This window comes from Megalops cyprinoides, chromosome 5 (genome assembly GCF_013368585.1).
Source record: "Megalops cyprinoides isolate fMegCyp1 chromosome 5, fMegCyp1.pri, whole genome shotgun sequence".
Taxonomy (NCBI): domain Eukaryota; kingdom Metazoa; phylum Chordata; class Actinopteri; order Elopiformes; family Megalopidae; genus Megalops; species Megalops cyprinoides.
Genome location: NC_050587.1, coordinates 31565598 through 31581070, shown reverse-complemented (window position 1 = coordinate 31581070; position 15473 = coordinate 31565598). Strand labels below are relative to the sequence as shown.

Genomic DNA, 15473 nt, shown 5'->3' with positions numbered 1-15473 from the left:
CTTAATGAAAACATAGATTTCAGATCCCTGACTAATCCTTTGACCCCTATGCACTCCCTGCGTTATACTTGCGTAACAGATCCACTCATCCAGGATGTCTTGAACACATTTAAATTTCACCCATTAATCACCTCCTGATGATTTCAGATGCCTAATCCTACCCCCATGAGCCCTATGCACCACCCTACTTTACACACACTTAACAGAACCTCTTATGCAGAGCATCTTGGAACACCCCCATTAATCACCCTCTCATGATTTCACACGCCTAACCCTATGACCCCTACTCACTCCCTACATTTCTCTTGCTCAACCGACCCTCTCATCCTGAGTGTCTTGGAGCGCTAGTTTAAATTTCACCCATTTATACAGTTGCACGTTTAATGAAACAGCTCGGCCTATGCACCATGCCAAACCTGAGTGTGGAACTGTCACCTTTGGGGTGTGAGCCCCACTCGTAACACCGCTGCCTGTGTGTCCCATACCTGTCCCCTCTCCTCCAGCTCCGTCAGCATGACGATGGAGCAGCTCCGCCACTCCCAGATCATCCTCCAGAAGTCCTCGATGGTGTGCTGCAGGGGACCTTGGCTGGCCATGTACGAGTCCTTCTGCCTGTAGCCCTGCAAAGGGGAGAGGAGGAGGGGAGAGACTGACTCAGCGCTGCCCTCGAAGGACAGCGTTCAAATCTTTCCAGGCTGTCTAGTCAGGTTAGCACATGTTAACTTGTGGTAGGGCTTGAATGGTGTTATGCTCACACTCACTGGCCTGGGTGTGTTGTTAGCCTAGTCTGGCATTGTTGCTCATTCAACTTGAATGAATATACTTGTGTTCTTTTGTGCTGGAAATCACTGTGGATAAGAGCATCCGCTAAACGATGTAATGTAATGTAAATCGCCCCAACGTGCCGTTACTTACATCTATGAAGGAGGCGTTCACGTAATCCGTGTTCTCTTCGCCCCTCTTGACCGGGATGATCACCCTGTTAAACTCATCTGCGGAGGGGGAAAAAGGGAAGCGCGGTTAGCGACGGGCTCTGCATAAGCCCCTCCCACGTGCCCCTGCTAGCCCCTCCCCTTGTCCACGCCCCCACTCACAGGGGATGATCTGCAGAACCCGGTTCTTCTTCATGTTGGCCGGCAGGTTCCCCGTCCTCATCTTGTCATTCTGGATCTTGATGGAGGTCAGCTTCTGCGGAGGGAGATTGGAAACGGGGATCAGATTCAGGTGCATGGAGCAGTAGCAAACTGGGGAAAAGCTTCCCTACAGCTGAATTATGCTAGACCGTGCAACACCCAGTCTCCCACTGCGCTGGGCAGCAATGCGGATTAGGTAGGACGAAGCCAAAACTCGACTCATTTTTTGTATTTGCAGCTTTTCCAGGAAGAACTGTTTTGTGTGCAGGGAATGGGGGGTGGAGTGGAAAGATGCCTTTGTGTTTGCACACAAAACCAAAACCATATGCACATGTTCAAGCATATTCATCTAGAAGATGCCAGCTTAACTCCGTTCACAGTAGAAACACAATGTCTGGCAACAGCTAGGGTCCATTTGCTACCAGACCACTGTGTAGTTATTTTGCCAATGGGGTTACTTTACAGCTTTGCTGATATTTCAATCAATATTTAATCATGGCGTTTTTTCATAAGTGATTGGACTACATTAGGCCTGGAGAGCATTTTATATGGGTGGGGTGAGAAAGAAGAGAAAAGAACAGGAAAAAGAAAAAGCAGAAGCAAGTTTTCAAAGAGAGAATGCAGTGAGATGGACAGACTGAAGAAGATATGACACAGATACCACGGGCTCCGCCCTCACCTTAAACTCCGCCTCCAGTCCCCCACAGCCCGCCCCCGGAGAGGGGGAGTAGAGCTTGGCCAGGTGAGACTCCAGTGATGTCACCTCCAGCTCTGTGTCTCCGTACAGGTAGTGCTCCAGCATGGCTTGGAAGATGAACACATACTGCATCTGTGGGGGGGAGACAGAGATTGGGGGGATGGAGGAGAGTGAAAGGGAAGGAGGATATTCCATTATTCACCTAACACTTGGGCTTCGTTCTTCTAAAGCCACGAAGATTCACCTGTGAATGTTACTGCCAGAGTGACCCCCATCTTTGGGAGGTACAACGTGGTACTGAATGTTTTATTTCAGGGAACAGCTTGGAATTATAGTCTGAATATTACTGAGACAGCAATATAACAGCATGCTGATACTTGTCAAAGCTACTTCTGTGGAAGTATGACATTGATTTAATTGATTTGTACTAGAACTTAAGGTCGGACTTAAATCACAGTTAGAAAAGCAGACACAAGTTTGAATCTGGATAGCTGTATGGTTTCAGACAAGAGCAGTTTGGAGCTGAACGCCAGTTGCCTGGACCTGGACAGAAGTTGTTTGGATGTGAGTGGGAGACATTTTGTTCTGAATTGTTCTGCACTCACATCGGTCTGCACCATCTGGCAGCGCTGAGCTCGGATTCGTGTGACGAAGCCGAAGACGTCCACCTTCCTCTCAGCACCCATCATGTCCAACATGGCGTCAATGACTATGAAGGTCCCTGTACGGCCCACACCAGCGCTGAGGGGGAGAGGGAGAGGGGGAGGGAGAGAGAGAGAGTCAGCAACAGCCTGAAACATCAATTATCGGCATTTAGATTATTTACATTATTGGCATTTAGCAGACGCTCTTATCCAGAGAAACTTACATAGGTTACAGGTTTTTTTGTTTTTTTTTACAGCTGGATATTTAATGAGACAGTTGTGGGTTAACTACCTTGCCCAAGGTTACAGCAGCAGTGCCCCGGTGGGGAATCAAACCAGCAACCTTTCAGTTACAAGTCCTGTGCTTTACCACTGTGCTACACCACCACCCCACACACAGAGGCACACCCGCAAACAGAACCGCGAGAGGCATGGACACGCACCTGCAGTGGACCACAATGGGCCCGGCGTACTGCGGGTTGCAGGTCTTCACCTTCTTGAGGAACTTGAGCATGCCGATGGGGGTGAAGGGGACCCCGAAATCGGGCCAGCTGGTGAAGTGGAACTGCGTCACCAGGCGCTGGGGCTTCTTCCCCGAAACGTCGCCCACCTGGCGGGGGAAAGACACATCCACAGTCAGCGCGTGGAACTCTGACAACAGCGGAGGGGAAAGAAAACACTGATCCTGGGTCAGCAAGCCAAGGCGATGGGAGAGAAGATGAAAGGGAGGAAGGAAGGGGCAGAAGGGGGCAGATCAGGCAATGGTTTCAGGGGACACCCCCCCCCCCCCCCCACACACACACCTGCTGGATGCAGAACTTGCGGATGGTGTAGTCCACCAGCACCGTCACGTCCTCCACAGAGACCCGGATGTTTCCGTAGGTCCAGCAGCCCTGGTCTGGCCAGTACTGGGCACACTTACACTGGGGGAGAGAAGAACAGAGCGTTCCTATTACTACAACTGTAAAGCACACTTCATTTCAATGCGCTGTTTCTACTGTTACCTTATATACAATACAGCTTCACAACACAAGTTTAGAAAGTAGTGGCGCAACACCAGTATAGTAAAGTACTCAAAATAAAAAGCTTTTATCTTTCATGCGCAACATCTTTAACAGTCTCCAAATAATACATTCCAATAAAGGCGTAGAACAAGAAAGCACCGGCTGCCATTTAAATGCAAAGTGAAAACAAGTCTTTCGACATTGCTGTTAAAATATCAGGTTACAGGGACAGTTTACATCTACAGTATTAATACAGTTGCTACCGGTTTCTGACAGGAGAAATGTCATAAATCGTCAAATACAAACCCTGCAACTTTACTCTAATCTTATATTAATGTTTGTGACATGATTCCTGTAAGACACAGAACAGACAGTGTCCAATAAGAACTCACTAAGTGCAGTAACTAAGAAAAAGCATCACAAATTATTATTATTATTATTAATATTATTATATTATTGAAAAAAAACAAGCAACTTCCTTCACTACCACAGACCTAATCGTGTCCCTCTAGCCTTCTCCCACCCCCTCCCTTACCCTCTCTCCCTCCCTCCTCCACCCACCTCCTTCCTCTCCTTCAGATTGGTCACCATGACGATGGTGGCGGTGTTCTGCTCCCAGATCATCCTCCAGAAGTCGTTCACCGTCTCCTCCTTTGGCCCTGGCGGAGAGAAGGGGGGGGACGGGGGGGGACGGGAAAGGTGACATCATCATATCGATATTCACTTTCATAATTCATGACGAATACATGGCTGTGCTGCTTACTGGTGCCTTCACTCTCTCAGCACACTGCAGTGGCCGTGTTGCCCATGCCAGTGGAGTTGGGATCAATGACAACTTGTTAAATGAGTTAATTGCGGATAAACTGCAGATGTCCTTATCCAGGGCAATTTACAGTATTAGAAAATTCCACACCGAATACAAACTCTGAATTAAGCCCAAAAACAGCCAACGGCCATATCACACTACGATATAAATACCCGATGACCCAGAGCAGGATAATTCCAAACAGCAAAACAGCCACACCAAATGCAAAATTGTCAATTTACTAAATTCTATCTATCTATAAAAATGCTGATGCAAAATACATTAAAATATATGCATACATTCCATATAAGTGGCAAAGCTGGATACATTTTTTTAACATGTGACGCATAACCTGTTAAACATATAAACATGTTAAATAGAATATTCTTTGTGCTCTATTTGGCACACAAGTACATACAGAACTGTGGTCATGTGCACTGTGGCCATGGTTATTTCCTTACCCTGGGCTGCGATGAACTTGTTCTTCTCTTGGTAGCCCTGAAAACCCAAGAGAGAGGTAATGCGTGAGTGATGAGTTCCACTTTCTTGCTTCACTGAAGTCCTGACCCCCCTGGGCCCAGCCACGTCTCCCTGGACCCCCCGCCCCCTCCCCCTCCCCAAAGCCCAGGTTTCCCCCCGCCCGCTCACTCACGTTGATGTAGGAGGCGTTGATGAAGTCAGAGTCTGGGACCCCGTCCAGTGAAGAGAGGTGCACTCTCGAATGGTCGTCTGAGGACAGAGGGGGGGCGAGAAAGTGGGGGGTGGAGTGGGGGGGGGGCAAGGTGAGGGGAGGGAAGGACGCAATTTATACACTGTCATTGTGGGATCAAACTGTCCTTCCCAAATGAAAAATGGGCACACCTCACATTCAAATGCACCGCAGGCGTTCAGCGACCACAGGTCTGCAAACAACAGCAAACCACTGAGAATGCATTCAATTCACGCTTCCTGCAGCATGAATGCCTGAATTATACATACAGGTTCCCTTGAACTTCAGTAACAGTCTGAGCCTCGGGGGGGCCTGAGGCAGAGAACAGGGACGGAAAGAGAGCGGGACAGAGGGGGACTCACAGGGAAGGATGTTGACGTATCTGTTCTTCTCCTTGTTCTCCTCCTTTGATGCTGCATCACATGACGCCTGAATAGGACACACTGGCAGAGCCTGGGCAGACAGACAGACAGACAGCCTTTATTAGCCTTTACAGATAGGCTTTAACAGAGAGTGAGACAGACTCAAGGTTAAAGAAACACACACAATACGACCCAGCGGTGCGTGACCAGACAGATATGGGTGGCAGGGTACCATAGTGATAAGGAGCCGGGCTCCTAACCAAGAGGTTGCTAGTTCGATTCCCTGCTGGATCACTTCTGCTGTAGCCTTGGGCAAGGTGTTTAACCCACAACTGCCTCAGTAAATACCCACTAGTATAAATGGATAACATGTAAAAATTATAGCCTAGGTAAGTCACTGTGGATAAGAGCTTCTGATAAATGCCAGTGTAATGTAATACATTGGGCTGACCCATATATCACACTACAGGACTAATCAACTACACTACAAAACCGTTGTCTAATGTAAATTATGTGATATCAATTATATCATATTGATTATTGATAAAAGCCTTTTATGGCCAAGTATAACTCTCCGACATTCTTGTCTGTGCTTGTGGGAATTTACCCTAGTAAGTGGAGGGTTATTTAGGAATGTTTGTGCAATAGCAGGGCACAGTGACGCTCGTGCAGTGCGAGCAGGCCTCACATTGAATTCCTCCCGGAAGAGCTTGTTGTCGTCCGCCATGCGCCGGTTCATCTCCTCCTCCAGCTTGTCCACAGGAATGGGCGGGTACTTCCTGTTGGTGCTGGGAGAGCGAGCCAATAGCGGCACGCTCTGGAGCTCTGTGAAGGAGGAGAGAGGGAAGTGAGGAGGGAGATAAGCCGAGAAAAGTTGAGAGAAAACAGATGGTCAGGACGGAAGAGGGCGACATTGGGGGTGGGGGTGGGGGGGAGGGGGGGAGAAACAGAGAAGGGTTTTATAATGGTGACAAAACTGTTTACAACGGCATTAGAGAAAAACAGCACTCGAATCCTAACAAAATGCCACAGGAGAATGAAGGACAAGAACTACCCATGCACTTTCCAGCTTCTAGTCAGTCATAGATTTTATTCAAAGATTTTATAACTAGGTGCTCTCTAAAGTGGCCACTAGAGGGAGACATAACACAATTAAACACTGGCAACAAAGCACATGGGCATTTCAACACCGGTTACTGACTAATAATTCATGAGTATTACTCATGTTTAACATAAATGAAAACATGTAAATGTCAAGTGCATGAGAGTGTTTATTTTGATAATACTGACCAAAAAGTCACACCACACCAAGAGCTCCAAGTACATGGGAATCGAGAGAGACATACACAAAGATCCATGCATGCACAGACACTCACGTATAAATACATGCACTAATGTACATGCACATGCGCGAGTGCGCACACACACAGAAACACACACCCAAACAGCGCCGTAGTTACCTGTGTCATCGGCTCTGCCATTGGTCAGTCTGAATGAGTTGGAGTGACTGCCAGCCTGCTTGTACTTCTTAAACCTGTTTCAGACAGACACCGGGATCAAGGGTGGATTTCAGGCAGCATCAGAAATCCACTTAATCGCTACAGCAATGGGTCAGTTTTGCCACACGTGCCTTGATAATGGACCTCCTTCAGAGCACAAAATCTCAGCCTATCGGTAGCTACCTTTACATGCAGCACGCAGTTCCCCGATTGGTCGGAATACTGAACACTTCCGAACGCGACCTGATCGCATAAGCTGCTTATTCTTGAAGAAACCCTCTCAGCCGTGTTCAGTGTTCTGAATATGATGTTTCTGAGCAAAATGGGTTAGACAGTCCTTTAAGAACCGGATTAATTAGAGGATATCAGCCATGAATTAGACAGCTTTTGTGGTTCGTAAGTGGCCTTATCCAGAGTGACATATATCCATTTACACTGTTGGACATTTACAGATGAAATTCAGCTTCAGCACGAAAATAATTCCAAACTCTTTGTCCACTCAAATGCATTAACTTGATGTGTACTTTGCTCATCACAAAAAAAAACAATATTTACATTTATATTTATTTATTTAGCAGACAATATAATACACAATACAAAGCTATGTATGCGCATGCAATAATGTGCAGTATTGGATATATGGTATTGATTTGATAGTGTACTTTGTGTCATTGGTCCACATCAGAGATTAAAGGTCTTGTCTTCTGTTGCTCTAAATGAGAGATATTCACAGTATATTTTACATATTGGCTGGCTGAAAACAACACAAGATAATGCAAAAGCGAGCATCTTCTCTGGGGACTCTACTTTTTCAGGGCTTAATCAGGATACTGTTATTACCATGCATACAGGAATATTAACGGAATATTATGAGTAATATAAACAGGAATGTTATGATGTCCTATTTCATGATGCATGTAAAGAGGATTGGAAGTATTCAGAATATGAACATAAGCAGAGTAAGGACCATCACCCGGAATACTCTGTGCATCTAAACATAACTCAGGGTAGCAACTTCAGAACACACGCTGGCTTGCAGACAGCCGTCACATGTAGAACAGTGAACTTGCATGAAATTTAGCAGGTTACTTGTGTCAGTGCCCTGGAGTGTACTAGCTAGTCACTTGTGTGCGTCATGCCCGCTTTTCAAAGTGTCAGCCCATCGCAGGCTACGCGCATCACAAGAGCGTGTAAGACAATGACACCTCTCACGGCGCCGGTGAGTTCGGGTCAGTCTGCTGTGGAGGGACGGTCAGTGCAGGGGGGGGTCACAGAGCTGGCCACTCACCTCAGCATGTAGAGCACGATGATGATGAAGACGATGACCAGCAGGGAGGACAGGGCCACCATCACCGCGATGATGGGAGTGTCATCTGTGGGACACAGACATGGTGGGGGGGTCAGAGATGAGGAGAGACGGAGCAATACAGCAGAAGGGAGGAGGAGGAGAAAGAGAGGGAGAGAGAAGGGGGAGAGAGAGAGACAGAGAAAGAGTGAGAGGGAGAGAGAGAAGAGGGAGAGAAACAGGGAAGGACAGACGACAGAGTGAAAGAGGAAAGAGTGAGAGAGAGGCAGAGTTAAGACCCTGGAAACGCGTGAGGGGAAAAAAAAAAAAAAAAATCGAGAGATGCAGTGCATTCCAGTTTAACACACAAAACATTAACTGTGTGACAGGCCCACCACCCACGACACCTGACAAGAGTACTAAAAAACAAGAATTGTCTAAAGAATACAGTGGCCAATATCCACGTGTCCGCTTTCCACAGCTGGTACCAGGCTGGCTGGTTTCATTCAGTATCACTGGGCTCCAGCTCATGCTAGCCTGGTTCCAGCTCTCCAATGGACAAAGGCATAAGATCAAAGTACTTCATCATGTAAAACTAGGCTCTCCTACAGTGTGGAAGCACACTGACATCCATCTGTGTGACTGCAAATGTTTTCTTTCATAATAATAAAAGCAGCCCAAACAATATGACCCACATTGCTACTGAAACCGAGGAGAGTCACCTGACTTCAGATAACATCTCACATGAGGACAAATGCAGACCCAGACATCTGCTTGGTGTGAAATCCTTTGTGAACACCTTTTCTGAGCACTGACTGCCTCTTACTTTTTGTGTACCTGTGTGGTTTCGATTGGCACAACCTTTGCTAAGCACACCGAAAGAGGCCTATGGATAAAGACAGATCAGAAACTGCTTCAGAGCACACATGCAAACACACATACACACACACACACAAACTGTCACGCGCTGACGTGGGGGGAAGGGACGGTCAGTCTAAGAGTATATTGAGCCTGACACAGAGAGAAACAGAAGCGGCGGTAACGGCGCAGTGGAGATGACAGCACGCGGAGACAAGGACACAGTGTTCCTCCGGAGCCTCGCCGCTGAGGCGGGGAGAGAGTGGCAGCGGAGGAGCGGGGGTGAGGGTGGGGGGTGGGGGGAGTGGGGGCCGGAGGGTCGGCCGCTTGTTAAGAGTGGAGCATCATGGCACGTCACAAGGGGGAGTGAACGGTGGAGGGGGGCAGAAAGATGGACTGGGAGAAGGAGGAGGAGATGGACAGAGGCCGATAAAGGAGGACACAGGAAGGAGACGGAGGAGGGAGGAAGCGCGTGAGCCGGTGTGCCTGTAAGGGAGGCACTCTGTGGCCATTATTCCAGCAAAACGCCTCACCGACCCCACAAACGGGCCCCGGCGTGTCACTCTGAACAGAAGTGCAGGAATGACAGAGACAAAGAGCCAGCCGTGTCTTACCTGATCCATCGCTCCCACCTGAAAGAAAAAAAACACACAGACACAATGCCGGTCAGATCGTTACCCTGGCAACGCCATCAACCAACCAATCAGAAACATGTTCGGAGTCAGGGCAAGGTCAGTGGTCTGAGCCGAACGCCACGTACGGCACACAGCCGGCGATCAAACTAACAGGCACGAATTCCGCGTGTGCTGTGCGGAGGTAGGACGTACCTGCTGTTGTACTGCTGCTCGTTGAGGTGTAGTCAGCAGGGGGAGTTGTGGTGAACTCGGGTTCGGGCGGGGCTTCGGTCGAGGGAGCAGGGGGTACGGGAGGTGGCGGGGTGGGCGTGGTGACGTTCTCCCCTCCCTCCCCACCCTCGGTGGCCGTCGTGGCGACCGGGGGCGGCTCGGTGGTTGCCGGGGGGTCGGGCTTATCGGTCAACATGGGGGAAAGGGAGGGGCCTTCTGTAGTTGGCGCCGGGGCTCCTGTAACGGCTTTGTCGGAAGGCGTCGTCGGGACGACGGCAGGTGGGAGCACTGTTGTCGGGGTTACCGCTGCGGTGGGGGTGGTTGTCTGGGTGTCGTTGGGAGGAGCTGTTGTGGGTGGGATGGGGGGCTGGGTGGTAAGGACAGGGGCACCTAGGAGAGAGAGAGAAGACCTGTCAGTGAGAATTTCCAGAAAGTTTGTATCGTCTTCCCTGAATAACCAGTGTGCAGGTTTTAATCAGGGTTCGCCCATCAGCTAAGCCCTTCGACACTTAATTGTGGGTAATGTGGTGGCATAACATTTGTAAGCTTTAAGCACTTCATGTTAACCTTTTAATCGTAACCAAAACTACTGGTACAAAGACATTCAGTGTCGGTGCTTCCATGCTTGGAACACTGTGTTAATGTCTTTGTTCTCCAGTGTTCCAGAATCAGTGTTAATGCCTCAGTGTTCCAGAATCAGTGACAGCGCCTCCATGTTTGAGACTCTGTGTTAATGAGAGTATCACTGTATCAGGATCAGTGGCAGCGCACAGTGTCTCAGTGTGTCACTAGCTGGGAGCGTTGGTGTCAGTGTCCCTTACCGGGGGTGGGGGTTGCAGCTCCCTGGCGTGGACAGAGGGCCCCAAGGGCCACACTGAGCAGCAGGAGCCGGGGACAGAAACCCATACTGCCCTGCAGGAGAGAGTGGGAGAGAGTGAGAGAGAGAGAGAGAGAGAGAGAGCGAGCAAGAGACACTCCGTTAGCACTGCAAACTTGCAAAACACCTTCAGATTACACTCCTTGCACCTATTCCACAGCCTCAAACAAAACCTCAGACGGAAGCCTGAATCCCGAGACTGAGGAGCTGAACTCCAAACGGAGCCCTCCTGCTCTCAGTGTGAATCTTTTTTTAATCCCGCGCTCCGGGCAGAGAGAGGCGAGGTGCGGGGCGCTCTGACAGCTGCCGACGCTGCGACGGGGTGACAGGCACACGCACATTCCCACATCAATATTTCAGCTGCCCATCCCGCTCCTGGAAAGACTCTCCACCGCGACTCGCACTCCGCCGCGGAGAGAGGTCCACTTACACATTCAGCAACCTGTGCATGCACGCACACACACACACACACACACACACACACACACACACACACGCATGCAGACGTGCGCACACACACACACACAAAGATAAGATGCTTCTTCCACACATTTGCGCTCGCTAACACGTAAACACCTTGTGTGCTCAGAAACAGGCATGCACTCAGGCTCTCTCCTCACGCTCACACATAAACGATTTCTTTCTCACACTTGCATTCATGAACATGTAAACACTCTGACAAATTCAGAAACGACTGTACGCTCCCACTCTGTTACACATACACACTGTCACACACATGACCATGCAAACACTCTCGCGTACTCAGAAGCCTGTGCACACACCCACTCTCTCTCCCACACTGTCATACACATGACCACACAACTACTCTCATGTACTTGGAAACCACAGCACACTCCCACTCTTGGTTACACTTGCACACTGTCAAACACATGACCACGCAACCGCTCTCACACACTCGGAAACCGCCGTGCACACCCACTCCCTCGTGCCCTGTCACACACTCGATCCTGCGAACACTCATGTACTCAGAAGCCACTGCAAACTCCCGCTCTCTCTGTCGCGCATACAAACTGTCACACACACGACCACGCAAGCGCCCTCACGCGCTCTCACAGAGCTGGAGCCAGGCGAGCGTGAGCCGGAGCCAGAGGCCGGCTGGCCCAGAGCAGCGGGCTGCTTTGTCCACAGCGTTACCCGCGACCAGAAGTGCGTCACCTGACGTCACGCGCGCTGGCTGCCGCCCAGATCGAGACAACTGCCTGGACTTCGTCTGCTGTCCAAGTCCGAGGCCTTCATGGAAAACTCGACTCAGCGTTACCTCCGCCTACTCCTGGCCGTTCGCTGCAATCGGTGATGGCAGCGGGCTCCTTTCTCCTGTCTGTGTTTATTGTCCCAGTTTTTTTTTTTTTTTTTTTTTTTTTTGCTGACGAAAGGCTACTCTAAAGGATACTCTGCCCGGAGCTCACTTGCGCATAGACCTGCGGTGACAAGTAGTGTGTTGAGCTGACGCAGGTCTACACAAACTGAACTTCGCTGGCCACCCTGGCTCCTGCTCTACAGGGAAGACAAGGGGTACAATATGCACAGAAATAAAACACACCCGCACTCAAACAGAGATGCAAGCAGAAGCTCAGTCACACACAGGCTTTCTAAGGCATACAGACGCACCCAGTCCCATTCAGACAAACCGGAACACAAACGGCGAGTCTCTCACACAAACACACTCGCTATCGTTCTCACGTATGCGTGCGCACCCGCTCGTACAGGTACGTCTGTGCACACCCCTGCTGCATTGACACTGGCTCGGTTTGGCTGAGGTGTTGCAAACCACACAAACTCCCAGAACAAGCAGAGAAGCAGGGACTGGAACGGGGATGTGAGAAAGAGAAAGAGTCCCCAGGGGAAGGAGGGGACACCCGTCTCTTTACTCTGACAACTCCTCCTGGCAAACGGGCCCAGCCGTGTCCCTCTTTCCACTGACGAGGGCATGAGAGCTTTCAAAGAGGGGCAGCCAGGCAGACCGGGAAAGAGGGAAGAGGAAAGAGGGAGGGAAAGAGGGATGGTGATACAGAGACGATACAGAGAGTGTAAACCTCACTCCCGCTCTCTCTGAGCCGATCGCTTTGGGTGCACAGGGGAGAGAGCCTGATGTCATGGAACGTATCCCGGGTGATGGGGACGGAGGGAGGGGTGGTGGGGCGGGGGGGTCAGATGGGAAGGAGGAGAGGCGCAAGGAGACAGATGCCGGGGGGGGGGGCAAAGAACTCGGAGGGAGAGACAGCGAGGGCCCCCGACAGGGTGGCTGTGAGCCTGACCTTGAGAGGCGACGTTGACATCAGTCACTCATTCGCACAGCGAGCTCCTCGTCCCCTGCAGACAGAGAGAGACAGACAGAGAGCGTTTTCAGGATCTTTCATCTCTCACCCTGTTGGTTTCAGTACCACCTCACTCTGTGCGTGGGTGTGTGTGCCGCCTCAAACAGCGGTCGCACTAATTTCATCCCACCTACACCAAAACTGCATCGCGTAAGAGGCGGATTCTTTATGAACCGCGAGGGAGGAGGGGGCACTTCCAGCTTCCAACTCGGCTTCACGTCTGTGCATTTCTGCTGCAGCTCAGCGCGGCTGATTTTACCTCCGGGACGACGAGCGCCACGTGAATACAAACTCCAGCCCATCCTGTGCTGGCATGCCAAAAGTAGCCCCATGCCGACAAACCTGCATTTGAACTTGAACTCCGAGTTCCACGAAACTGCAAATTGAATCTGAGGGTGAAATCGGGGAAGAATTAGATCTGTAAAGAGGGGAGGAGGAGGGGGGCGCGTAATTCGATTGAGGGGCCGAGACGCTCGCAGCCAGTCGCCAGCGCGATCCTGCCCCATCTCCTCGGTGCTGACTCGAGCCACGCTCATCCCCCGAGCTGTTATAATCCTGACCCATAATCCCCTGCTTCTGACCCTGGCAGTAATCCAGCCCTTCTGTTCCTCCTTAGGCTACCTGTACAAACGCTAAGTGTTTGCAGACCGGGACTTGCATCATCATAGGGCCTAAGCTCAGAACTCCCAGTCTGTGGGAAGGAAAGCCTGTCTACTCCTGAGGGTGGGGCCAGTGAGTCCTCATATAGCCTTTGCCTCCACTATAGCCCAGATACAGACCAGATCAACAGGTTGGAGGAAACTGATGTGTGTAAAACTGTCACAAGCAGGAAAATACTTGCATTTAAACTTAGATGACAAATCTGACTATATCATATCAGTTCACTTGTCTGTTACTTTTCAAGAGTAGAACAATTATAGTCAGTCTCTTTATATGTGGACATTGTGGATTTTAGTGTATTTTACGTCTTCGTCTTTTTGTCCTGTCGCTCTCCTCTTCCCCTCTTCCCCTGCCACTCTCGCTCTTTCCCTGCTCCTCTCCGGGATTTTCCTGTTCCCTCCCTCTCCCACATTCCCACGCTGCCTGCCGACGGGACGCCCACAATTACAGCCCTGACTCCACGCCCCGACCGAGCCGACACCCCCCCCAGAGCACACCGCACGGTGGCCCTTTCCGCATGCACAAACCGCCCTGACCCCGTGGCCCCTCTGGCGGCCCTGGCACCGCCGTGCAGCGCAAACCACGCCCGCGTCGCCCTGATCCCTCCGACCGCGCTGGCACCGCGAAGGAGGCTCCCCGCCGCACACCCGCTAACGCGCTTGGGGCCCGCCAACGCCGCCGCCGTCCCTCCTCCTCCGAGGCTCAGCCGCCGTTTCACCTCCACAATCCGGCACTTTCTCTCCTGAAGGCACGAAAGGACTTTCCAGCGAGCTATATTTAGTCAGGCTGCTTTTTATATATCGAGGGAGCAGCCTTTTGAATTAATCACTATGATCTGAAGGCACTAAAAATACGGCAATGCAAATAAAGCAGGGACAAAAACACAGACCGCTGAGGACAGAAAACAAAAGGGACAAGGCCACTGTAACCAGCAACACAGACGAGCGCCCGAAACAACATTATATTGTACTGTCTCTCTCTCACCTCCAAATTCAATAAGCATTACTAGCATGGCAAACTTCTAAGCCCTTGCATAAACAGTGACAGATCATGGGCATGCTCAATTTGGTAACCTAACCGCAATAATTTGGAAAAAAAAATTTGCTCAAATTACAATGAAAACAAATAAATTCTCATTTTTCTAAATGCACTCAAGAATATAAAAGGAATCCCATGAAGCCATTCCTAGAAAATGTCCTGGTGTAGACCTCGCTCTGTGTCCCAGTCTCGCTCTCTCCCACAAACACTTTCACTCGTGATATACTGTCCCACCCCCATCAGGAAACTCGTAAAACCAAGAGAGAACACTTCACTTCCTGCCCATCCCGTCTGTGTCGCCCCCCCACCGAAAGGCCTTATTCCGGTCCCAAAAGAGGATTCCAACCCCTGACCTCTGACCCTGTGCCCCCACATCCCTCCACTGTGCTGTGCCTCGGTGGAACACCCCTCGCCCGTTCCGATCACCTGTGCTCAACTGCTCTTCCAAGGCACACGAGAGCCGAGCCTCCCCCCCCCCCCCCCCCCCACTCCAATCTCCCCTGACCACAAGCTAGAAGACCTCACCATTTGTGCTTGTTCGAGCCCAGCCCCATAACACAGCTGGATCTGGGATGTGTGTATGAAATATTTTGGCATTTAAAAATTATATGGATGCTAAGGGACCCCCCCTACACACACACACACACACACACACACACACACACATTCTTTTTTCCTCCAGTACTCTGCGAGATTCCAGTTCTTTCTGAATAAATAAGAT

The 15473-nt window shown here is 50.3% G+C and overlaps 1 protein-coding gene across 3 annotated transcripts in view; it reads right to left on the bottom strand.

Annotated features, from left to right (window-relative positions):
- Positions 1–15473, bottom strand: part of ptpra (protein tyrosine phosphatase receptor type A) — a 29771-nt gene that overhangs the window by 2352 nt on the left and 11946 nt on the right. For 2 of the 3 annotated variants that reach the window (XM_036528475.1, XM_036528476.1), the window contains exons 2-19: positions 12995–13049; positions 10663–10753; positions 9824–10231; positions 9611–9628; positions 8142–8226; positions 6815–6888; positions 6043–6179; positions 5355–5445; positions 4936–5012; positions 4745–4781; positions 4040–4137; positions 3278–3397; positions 2918–3084; positions 2436–2571; positions 1813–1962; positions 1095–1188; positions 916–992; positions 486–620 (exon numbers count right to left, since the gene is read on the bottom strand). In XM_036528475.1, the coding sequence (XP_036384368.1) occupies positions 486–620; positions 916–992; positions 1095–1188; positions 1813–1962; positions 2436–2571; positions 2918–3084; positions 3278–3397; positions 4040–4137; positions 4745–4781; positions 4936–5012; positions 5355–5445; positions 6043–6179; positions 6815–6888; positions 8142–8226; positions 9611–9628; positions 9824–10231; positions 10663–10753; positions 12995–13015 (2016 nt within the window). In that variant the 5' untranslated portion in view covers positions 13016–13049. The remainder of the gene's footprint in view (positions 1–485; positions 621–915; positions 993–1094; positions 1189–1812; positions 1963–2435; positions 2572–2917; positions 3085–3277; positions 3398–4039; positions 4138–4744; positions 4782–4935; positions 5013–5354; positions 5446–6042; positions 6180–6814; positions 6889–8141; positions 8227–9610; positions 9629–9823; positions 10232–10662; positions 10754–12994; positions 13050–15473) is intronic. The other variant, XM_036528478.1, reaches the window with a different exon arrangement.